Below are 11,603 nucleotides of genomic sequence, written 5' to 3' on the forward strand. Positions count from 1 at the left end.
TGATCTACTTTTTATTACATTTATATCAGTTAGTCTTTATTTGATTACTCCAATTAATTATTTAATCAATTATCCAATTGTCACAAATCATACAAAAAAAATTAGGAAAAAATCTCAGGGTGCCTTTTTATAATACAAAAAAAATATCTAAATTATCTTATGTTATACTTATCTTCTCTCGTGGTTTCAGTATCTCTTAGTTGGTTCTAATCGGGAAAAAATATTAGGAAAAGGAATTAAATAGAAATATAAAATGAGCATACAGAATTGTCTTTTATTATCAAAATCAATACTCTAAAAATTGATCAAATTAAAACTTGTGGACACAGCTGTCCGAATGAAATTTTTACCACTTAAATTTATTCTAGTTCAAATAACAATTTATCGGTTTGTTCCCGATGACTTTGATAAAACAAGCTAAACAAACAAATTTACCCTAACAACACACAACATTCTAGGAATGTACTACCAAAGTCCTATCAATATTTGAATGTCCTTCACATTCAAGGAACATTCGGTGAACATCTGATTACATTATTCCTGGAATGTTGCCGTAAGACATTCTTTGAACATACTACCAATGTCTATATATAAAAACTATATTTTAAGCTTTTGTATGTTTCCGGTTTTCTTTTACAAATAAAATAGTTTGTTATTGCAATCTTTAATCTAAAACTTAAAAAGCAAACAAAAACTTTGTGCAAAAACGACGAGAGGCAAGTAATTCTTAATAGTGTTAATTATAATTTTCAGCTTTGTCGCGGTATATATTCTTGTTATCTTGTCGACTGTCAAGTAATTTCTGTAATTTAATTGGTCTAAGCCATTGGCGCCATTCGCCATTGCCGCCATTGCCATTGTGTCTTGTGTCGTTGTCGCAGTCACAAGTCACAGTGTCCATTTCGCTTATTTTTTTGTTTATTTTTGATAATATTTTGCTTGTTATTTTATTTAATTCATCGAAAAAAGAGCCAGAGCCCCAGCAGAATATTGTTGATGTAAAGTTATTATAGAGAAATAAAAACAAGTTCTGGTTCTAAGCAATCTGTGGATAGTGGCGTGGCCGCGTGGCGTGGGTGTAATACAATACACAACCATATTTTAGTCGGGCGGGAACACATTGGATTTTAGTGGTTTTTATTAGTTTTGTTTAAATAATTATGTAAGTATTGTAAAATCCGTTTTAAATTTTCTTTATTCATTGTTTCTTGTACCTCTGTTACGAAATAACGAGAAATAATATTGGTGAATTAACAATAAATTTGTTTATAAAGACATAAGTACATATTACTTGTTATCGTTATTGTTAAATATACAGGAAATTAATATTATTTACATGTATATTTATCAATCAACGCTATATATATTATAGACTGCTTATATTACATATTGCTATATTATTTACCTACTGCTGTAATAATATGGATTCTACAGAGAAACGAAAATTATTTAATAAATTTTATCAGCGATATAAACGATCTAAACAAGTTACGAAAGTCGATGAACGGGTCTCCACGTCTAAAGATAATTATTATAAAACCAGTGAAAGTTCCACATCCCAAAAAAACATTTTTAATGATTCAGAAGAAAGCACAGATTCTGAACAAAATTTTTGTGATATTACTCAAGTTCCATCTCAAATTCAGGAAGAAACCTTTGTTCAGACTGAATTTTTAGATATACCACAGCCGGCACATGAGGTACCGAAGTCAACTTTAATAGAACAGTTATCAGATTGGGCCATAATTCACAACATTAATCATATTGCTTTATCTGATTTATTGAAAATTTTAAATCGAACACTTGACATTAATCTGCCCAAAGATCCAAGAACTCTTTTAAAAACACCACGAAATACTGGTTCTCTAATTGATAAGGTAGAACCAGGTGTTTACTTTCATTTTGGGGTGGAAAATAGTCTTATTAATTTGATAAATCGTACAGGTGGTATTGGCTCCGGGGTTAGTAATATTTTAGAAATCTGTGTAAACGTTGATGGTCTTCCTTTATCAAAAAGCTCTGGTAGTCAGTTATGGCCTATAATGATTAACCTTTTTCAAAATAAAAACATTGTGGAGGTATGTGGATTATATCAAGGCAATAAAAAACCTGAAAATGTTAATCTGTTTATGTGCAAGTTTGTAAATGAAATCATCAGCTTGATGACTAATGGTTTCACTTATAAAAACCAAATATTTTATGTAAAAATTAAAGCTTTTATTTGTGATGTCCCTGCAAAAGCTTTTATAAAGTGTACCAGAGGTCATAGTGGCTATATGTCTTGTTCTAAATGTGATACTGAAGGTGTCTTTAAAGCGAATAGAGTTTGTTTTCCTCCAATAGAAGGATTTCGTCTTCGAACAGATGAAACTTTTAGGTCTAAAGAGCAAGAGAGCCACCACACAGATACTTCTATCTTGGAATCTATACCTAACTTGAATATGATAACTTGTTTTCCACTAGACTACATGCATTTAGTTTGTCTCGGCATTGTTAAAAAATTAATAAGTAATTTGTGGTTATCAGGAAAACCACCTCACCGATTTTCAAGCCAGCAAATTTCTAATATTTCCCAACAACATTTATCATTCCAAAATCAAGTACCCACTGAATTTTCTAGAAAACCTAGATTGCTTTCTGATATTAAGCATTGGAAAGCAACGGAGCTTAGAATGTTTCTGTTTTACACTGGACCAGTGGTGTTAAAAGGTAGTGTCACTGATGAAATTTACCAAAATTTTGTGTCTCTGCATGTAGCAGTTACGCTTTTCTCCAAAAATCAAAATATTGATTATGCTGCTGAATTGTCAAAATATTTTATTGAAACATTTTCACTGCTGTATGGAGAAGAAAATGTATCACATAATGTGCATAACCTTTTGCATATTGTTGATGACGTTAAAATTTTTGGTAGCATTGAAAATTTCAGTGCTTTTCCATTTGAAAATAATATGTTATTTTTAAAAAAACTGGTGCGCAAAGGGGATCAGCCCCTTCAACAAATTATTAATAGAATTGTAGAACGAAACAATTGTATTTTGGGATCTGCAAGTCTTGGTGTAGAATACCCTGTATTAAAATTTGAACATTCTAATGGGCCACTGATTGTAAGTGCTTTTGGTATAAAACAGTTTAAAAAAATTTGTTTGGAAAATTTCTCATTGTCCTTAGACGACTCAAATAATTGCTGTTTTATGAATGATAACAGTGTAGTTATTATTAAAAATATTGTTTCTTTAAATAATGTAGTAACAATAATTGGTCAGAAGTATTTAGTTTTAGAAAATTTTTATAATTTGCCTTGTGAATCTTCTAAATTAAACATTTTTGTTGTAAGTAAAGAAGGTCCTATTGAATCGTGGCAGTTACCTCAAGTAGTTTACAAGTTTTTTAAACTTAGATTAAACAATAAGGTGGTTGTGTTTCCGTTATTACATACAACTATTTAATTGTTACAGGTTTGTTGTTGTTTATTTGGGTTTATATGACTGCACACACTAAATCCATTCACCAATTATACTATTTTTTATTTTATTAGTCTTTTTTTCATATCTTATCCTGAAACTAATGCTAATATTAATCTCTAGTAAACAATTATTCTACTAATAAACAATAATTTTTGTATTTTTTTAAAAAAAAATTTTAATATATTTTTTTTGTATTTTTTTAATGAAGTTCTCCTAACGAGTTTCACAGCAACATTCTTCTTTAGTCCTCTACTTAATTCGAAAGCTTTGTACTATGGACTGTTCTAGTTCGTCATTCATTTTTATCTACATATTTTTTTTTTTATTATTATATCTGTTTTCTATTATTTTTTTATATATTTTTTTTTAATATTTTTTCCTTTTTTTTTTGGCAATATAGGTAACAGACCTGGGCATCACATTTAATGAAAGCATTAATTTCAATGACCATATTTCACAGATTACATTGAAAAGTCTTAAACTTCTTGGATTTACATTAAGAAACTGTAGTGAGTTCCCAATTGATGTAACAAAGTTGTGTATTGTTCTCTTGAACGCTCTCAATTAGAATATGGCACGCTAGTCTGGTCTGCTATGTATGACCAGTACATCAATTCCATTGAGAAAGTTCAGAATAAGTTTCTTAGGTATTGTGGCTACAAAATGGGAATTCTAGTTGCAAATATAGACAAAAAAGTAATTTTAGATAGATTAAATCTAACAACACTTTATATCGGACGAATTCAGTTTGATTCTGTATTTATTTATAAATTATTAAATAATTTAATTCAATGTCCAGAACTTTTAAGTAAAATAAGCATCAATATTCCACAGCGTAGACTAAGATCTTTTGAATTTTTTCATATAAACTTTCATGCTACCAATTATACCTGCAATAATCCATTTGATAGGGTCTTAAGGTTTTTAAATAGTCACTGTGATAGAGATCCTTTTAATTTAAGTTTAAATCAATTTAAAACCATGATTTATAGTAAACTCTAGAATTATTTCTAATTATTGTATTTTAAAGTGTAGTTACGAGGTAAATTAGATTAAAAATATAGTATTATAATGCTGTAATGGGGTGATCCCGTCTATTTAATAAATAAAATAAAATAAAATTAACAGAAATACTTACTCTGTATTTTACAATTACAATTTCAGTTTAATATCTAAAATGAATATGTTTATACAATAGTCGGTATACCAACTCATTGTTTTCTAATGTTAATAAATAGTTTAAATTATTGGAATGGTGGACATCAGTCAAAGAATATGGTGAATTGAAAAACATGTTTTATTAAAAATAAGAGAACATGTCAAAATTTTGTGTTGTAGGTTACCCAACTGACCACAAATACATTGTGGACTATCAGCTAGATTAACTTTAAAAATTTATGATGGTATAAGACAGTGGTTAAATCTCATTCTGCATATCTCTATCTACATTCTAACACCATGTATGAGGATTTTTAGGCAAAACAAGTTTTGAGCATATTGAATTTATTCTCTACTGAATTATTCTAATCCCAAGTATGAGAAATAATGTTTTCTCATACTTGGGATTAAAATCATTCGGTAGAGCGTGCGCAATATAATCAGAATCAACCTCTAACTCGTTTCGCCTAAAAATCCTCATACTTTGTATTAGAATGTAGGTAGCGATATGGTTCTTGTTACAGATTTGTGTATTGCTGTTAATTTTTTTAATGTCATCGTTATTTTTCTAAAACTGAAAATTTGTCACTTTTTAAAAAACATGTAGTCATAAATTTGGTACGTAGTAGATTTAATCAATATTTTTTCTCGTATTTTTCTATTTTGGAGTATCATAACTTTTAAATTAAAATATTTTTTATGTTTTATGAAAAAAAAATTATTTTCTGTGATCAAAGTCGTCATGGCATCTCCAAAAACGTGGACTGTTGTGTGCTTCTGTTCGGATAATGCTGTCCAGGCAGTCCCAACAACATGGATAAATGGAGACACTTGTCTTTGGCCCGCCTTACCACGGGAAAAATTGAATAACGCATTAAAGAACTGCGAATACAATAGTTGTTGGCCCATGCATAAAGTGCGAATATTTCGGGATTCAACTTATGGTATCTAGACAAACTTATTTAATAAATTTATTTCTAAAATTAATTTCATTTTTAAAACTTAATTTTTTAAACCTTAAAAAATCTGCAAATTAAAACTATAATCCTAAAATTTAAATGTTTTGTTGTGAAGATGTTGTGCATACTTGACCTTTTTCAACATTTCTTGATGATTTTTGCCTTTAAAGATAATCTCAGCAATCAGTAATAAAACAAATATGTATAGCTGGTTCCTAAAAAACGGATACAACTCTTAGTAAGATTTGATCATTTTGAGCCGTGTATGGTTGATCTGACATTATATTATATTTATTATGACAGACAAATAATAAAATAAACAATTAAACAGTCATTTTTTGAGAAAGAACATAGTCAGCGATTTTGATATGGCTTAGAGCCAGACTACATCAATATATATATATAAAACAAAATATGCCCAAGATGGAATGCAACCATAGACACGTGTTTCTGACTTATTAGTCGTCATCAGTATGATATATATGATATATATATTATAATGTTCTTGAACCCCTAAGTGGAGCATAGAGATTCAGTGAAAACGCGTCATTGGGTTCTATTTTGTGCTAGGGCCTTCACCTCATTCCAAGACTTTCCTTGACTTCTTATCTCGTCAGACTACATCAAGATCCTTAATTAATTGCCTTGCAGCGAGACCAAAAACAAAAAGAAGAGGAAGAAGAAAGTACACTGCTCAATTTTCTACAAAATACGCTTAAGAGTCGTATCAGTTTTCTTTGGAACCAGCTGTACATACATATTTTTGTATTTTTTTAATTTAATGTTGGCATATTATTTTTTAGAAGACTATGCAACAGCGAGAACGAAGGCAGCGAAAGCTGAGTACAGCAGTGACCTAAATTCAGATCCTGACGTAAGAAGATCCAGAAAAAGACGAACGTTCACTTCTTCGGAATCAGAAGACGAGAGCAGGATAAAGAAAAAGCCGAAAAAAAAGCTATAAATCTACCGACACCTCCATCGTGGAATATGCCTACAGTGCTGTTAGACTATGAGGATATGAACAATACAATTGATACAAATGGTAGTTTTATTAGAGAGAGTATGGAAATTACCGCTGGCGCAGCCAATTTCTCAGGCGCAAATTTAAAAGGTGAGTTAAATATTTAACTAAAATAACTTTAAAAACATGGATTCATATGGATCAAGCATTTTTGCAGACCAAATTATGTTTTTTGAGCATTTTACAACTCATGTTGGAATGCTACTCCTACAGTTTTTAAGATATTTAGTTCTTTTTATATTTGGCAACTTAGCCTGTTTTACATTATACCTTCTTCAGTCTAGAATGTTTATTAATTTGTAAACTAACGGTACTAGATACAATAAATCACAATTTTCGCTTCTAAATATTCATGCTAGTTTCTAGATTTGGTCCTATTTTTTCATTCTAAGTTTTATAATATACTTCTAATAAAAGCACATATGTAGTGAACATTGCCCGCACAGACTCGGCAGTGCTGACTCTTGTATTTTTTTTATTTATTTATTTATTAACGGGATAAACCCAATACATACAAAATACAATAAAGAAGAGCTTTCATCGTAATAATGAAAATATAAAATTTAGATACTTGTAAAACTACAACTAAGTATAAAACACAAACATAAAAAATAAAAGAATATAAAATATTGTTTTATTGTTTTAAATATTTATGAACATATTTAGTTTGAATTTTATTGATGGTTATATGGTTCTAATAAAAGCAAAAGTAGTACCCAAGTTAAAATCAAATATATGCATGCGCAGCATCAGTTTTCCTGTTTATGAATATTTTCCTTTAAAATATTAATCATGTTTTAACCATAAAATATTTTGGACATTGTACACCTAAATAATCCGTTCCTATAGAAAGTACTGATCTATCCATGGAAATGTGCTAAAGTTACTTGCCTTAGGGCAGGGCGTAAACTTTTTCTTACATATGTTTGCTATTATTTTGAAAGTCTTTGAAGGTTACTAATATCAATTCTTCTGTTTTTGTAGAAACTGAGGATGTTTCTGAAATAACGGATGATAAACATAATTGCAAACGCAATTCACAAATACTCTACAACATACAGAGCCTGTTAATAGAGGTCAATGAAAGACTAATAGAGGTCAATAATAAATTGTCTGCCAATCCTCAACAGTCATTGGAAGGACCATCAGTGGACGATGTTTTAGAAAGAATTTCTATAGAGCTGCCAGTGGATAGTGAAGAAAAACTAGAAAATCTAGAACAATTTTTGGCATCTACCGAAAATTATAAATCTTTGGTAAGTACCCACCTAATTTTAACTTAATGTGTTTTTTTTTTCGCTTAACAATTCATTTTTGTCTTTTACTTTTGCTATGCTAAATGTCATTTAAAATTTGTTTTAGGTCCAATATTTTGCCAAGATGGGAGGCATTAATCTGTGTGATTTTGTGAAAAGATGTTTGGGCCCAATAATGTCAGACTCGATGGCAATGGCCTATTCTTTTATAGGCAGAAAAGGGAAATTGAACTTTTCAAAGCTACAGCTTTCAAAGGCAGTTATTGGTAAATATTATTTTTTGTGTTAATATAGTTAGGGACATTTTTTATTATTAAAAATCATAATACCTTATCAACTACTTGGTTTGATAATGGATAGAAAATTTAATTGTACCCTATTCTGGTACAAAACCGACACTTAAAAGTTCATTTTCAAGATCACTTTAGTCATCTAATTGGTTGTAATACTCATTTAGATGTTATTCACCAAATTCTCGTGTGAGACTTCATCACACTTTGTCAGGGCTCATCTTTGTCAGCATTTAAATATCACAAATCCACAAGTAGTTGGCACATAGAATAGTGGCACATAGACATTTTACATGGGTAACATACATAAAATAAATTCCATAAAGGAAGAGTTAAAACAAAATGGCACCTGCTGCCGTTGAATATGGACAATTTGAATCCTGACGAATTGTGAAATCTCACATGCAAATTGGAGGAAGAGAATATAAATGAGTACTACTACTTCACATATAGGGGATACCCAGTAATAAGTAGCACTAACTAAAGTTTACGGCAAGTACTCCTTGACATCAATTGAATCAGTGAGTTGGAAAACCGTACATGTCCAAAATATATGTTCCGAGAAAATCAATAAAAACATTTTAATACTGGAACTACTTAACATAGACTACAACGACTACAGTCAGTTGTGCTACGTTAACGGCTAAGTTTGTAGTATAGTCCCTTTCTCGATAGGCCCTATCGAGAAAGGGACAAATAAACAAAATGGATACTTTACTTTAAAATGTCAAATTTTGCACTTAAACGGTTTTCCAACTCACTGATTCAATTATATTACATATTATGTTAAAGTATACTACAGTACACTCGCGATTATCCGAGGTAACGGACCATGACTACCTCGATAACGAAAAGAGTCGGTTAACAATGAGATTGGTTATGTTTCTAGAAAAACACGTTAATAACCATAACTTTGGATATTTTAATTACAAAACTAATACAGTATTGTCTATAAAAGATAAAAACATTTACCGTATCAATATTACTGTTTTAAAAAGTCTTGATTGATTTTTGCGTAAGCTTCATTCCTCTTTTTGAAACGGCGATGTTGCGCCAAGGTTGAAAGTTCTAACTAACCAGTTATGACTTTTGCCTCGGTTAACCGAGGGGCTCGGATAACCGAGGCTCGGATAATCGCGAGTTTACTGTATATAAATATGTTAACAATTGAAGAGCTCAAGAATAAAAGGATGAGGGTCCAAAAAGACAAGTTTTGAGATATTAAGTTTTTAAGTTTTAAAACTAGGTATAAAAATAATTAACAGAAAGGGCACTTGATTTTGGTTACTAAATCATTCAGTAACTTACAGGGAACGTATAGGCTATGTTTTTGTGTTATAAATTTACAAATTACTATAAATATAAATTTATTTATCTTTTGATGTCATGAAATCTCAAGCTAAATGGATGAGAGTCCATTAACGTGTCTTAAAATGAAACTAAAAATACAGATAAAGTAGTCTATATTACAAATAGTTTATATTGCAAATAGTTACAGATAATATACAATGAAAAATAAACGCTTTAAGCATGTGGCAGTGCGTCAAAATATGCTTGAGACTTTACAGAGCAAAATTGTTTCAAATGTTGAATATCGTCGAATTTTGCTTTATTTAAAGGTAAAAGTCCACAATATGCTAGCTCTGGTAAGTGAAAATAGCCTTCAGGTAGTGAAATTTGTTTCCTCTTAGGCTTAGTAACAATACTTTCTTCATTTAGGCCATTAACAGTTTGACGATGTATCATCATTTGAGGGTGATGAGAAACGATGCTTAGTTGGCGTACAGGTCGTGTTTTAAAAGGACAACTTTTTGTATACAAAGGAGAAAGAAATTTAGTCCATGACTTAAATATTTCCTGGTTCTCGCAAGAAATAACTCTAAATGGTGTTGGTTTGGATCTGGAGTGTTCAATAATTTCGCTCCACTCCGAAGGGGTTTCAACCACAGATTTTTGATTGATTAAGCCCATGTTCCTGTCACACTCGAGGTACGAGTGGCCTCTGATTGGAAAAAACATTACTACATCTTGCATGCTACTACATCATTACATCTTGCATGCGACCAAAACTTTTTCTTTTCCTTGAACAATTTTCAATTGCTGCAGAATATTCGTTGTCAGACATTTTAAACAGCACAAGACTTCAAAAATGTAATAACATCCATCTACACCAAAATAACAGAAAGCTATAAACACAGGTATGTACGTTTACAAACCTCTGGGCAACAAACAACTCTAATAGCAGAGATCTCTATGGTCAGCAATCTGAAGTAGGTGGACTGTCATCCTTTTATCCTGCGTTTGTAGCACCTTCATTCTTTTAGCCTAGAAGACCTATTTTTCAAAGCTGAATGGCTTGTACACCGTCATCTTTATTGCTTAGTTAGATATCATACAATATTTTACATGGGATAAAGTACAAGAAATTTGTATTATCTCCATAATGACAAATAATGGACCCTCATCCTTTTAGCTTTGAGCTCTTCAATTTGATATTGTAAATTTTAATGTGAAATTTACATTTCAGGTGGCTCTAAAAACTCTATTACCTGTAAATAGTATTTCTTTTGATTGTTAATTGTAAAGAATAGAAAACTTACCATTCATTGTATTTTTTAGAATCATCTGAGAGAACTGGCTTACAAAAAACAAGGAAGGAGACAGAATATGCTGTAGCCTTGTGGCTAAGAAAATCCAAGGAAAGATGCATGAAGAGAATATAAGACATTTTTTTTTATAATTTAGATGTGCAATATATTTTTATGTGCAATAAAACTTTATATTTATCAATGAGTATTATTTGGTATAGCCACGTATTATCCGTTGCAAGATAATTCAGATTTATATTTATATCTATTTAATATTATATTATCACATTTTAGTATAAATAGTATGATTATTCATTTAAAGCATACTCCCGCATACTTAGTACGCTTTAAATGAATAATTACATTATTTATACTAAAATGTGATAATATAATATTAAGTAGATATAAATCCGAATTATCTTGCAATGGATAGTATATTCAGGGTATATTCAGGGAATGTCTAAAAAATATACTGTGGATGTCCAAAGAACATTCATGGAATGTTCCAACAAGACATTCAGTCTAAAAAATATACTGTGAATGTCCAAAGAACATTCATGGAATGTCCAAAGAACATTCATGGAATGTTCCAACATTCATGGAATGTTCCAACAAGACATTCAGTCTAAAAAATATACTGTGAATGTCCAAAGAACATTCATGGAATGTTCCAACAAGACATTCAGTCTAAAACATATACTGTGAATGTCCAAAGAACATTCGTAGACATTCATGGAATGTTCCAACAGAACATTCTAAGAATATTTAAAATGCTGACACAGCACATTCCAGGGACATTCGTGTGCATTTGGGGACATTCCAGGAATGTTTGGAATGTCCTGTGAGTACATTCTAGGAACA

At 30.6% G+C, this 11,603-nt stretch overlaps 1 protein-coding gene across 2 annotated transcripts; it reads left to right on the top strand.

Annotated features, from left to right (window-relative positions):
• Positions 1-855: 855 nt before the first annotated feature.
• Positions 856-10,940, top strand: LOC114328889 (uncharacterized). Of its 2 annotated transcripts, XM_050643931.1 has the most exons (6): positions 856-1,162; positions 5,363-5,569; positions 6,388-6,698; positions 7,593-7,864; positions 7,971-8,130; positions 10,774-10,940. In XM_050643931.1, the coding sequence occupies exons 3-6, from the start codon at positions 6,575-6,577 to the stop codon at positions 10,875-10,877; spliced, it is 660 nt and encodes a 219-aa protein (XP_050499888.1). In that variant the 5' UTR covers positions 856-1,162; positions 5,363-5,569; positions 6,388-6,574; the 3' UTR covers positions 10,878-10,940. The 2 variants fall into 2 exon arrangements, 1 of the variants encoding a protein (XP_050499888.1); XR_007696461.1 differs by lacking the exons at positions 856-1,162; positions 7,593-7,864; positions 7,971-8,130; positions 10,774-10,940 and having other exon boundaries at positions 1,170-5,569; positions 6,388-6,541.
• The last annotated feature ends 663 nt before the right edge of the window (positions 10,941-11,603 follow it).

Source organism: Diabrotica virgifera, chromosome 2 (genome assembly GCF_917563875.1).
Source record: "Diabrotica virgifera virgifera chromosome 2, PGI_DIABVI_V3a".
In the NCBI taxonomy this organism is placed as follows: Eukaryota; Metazoa; Arthropoda; class Insecta; order Coleoptera; family Chrysomelidae; genus Diabrotica; species Diabrotica virgifera.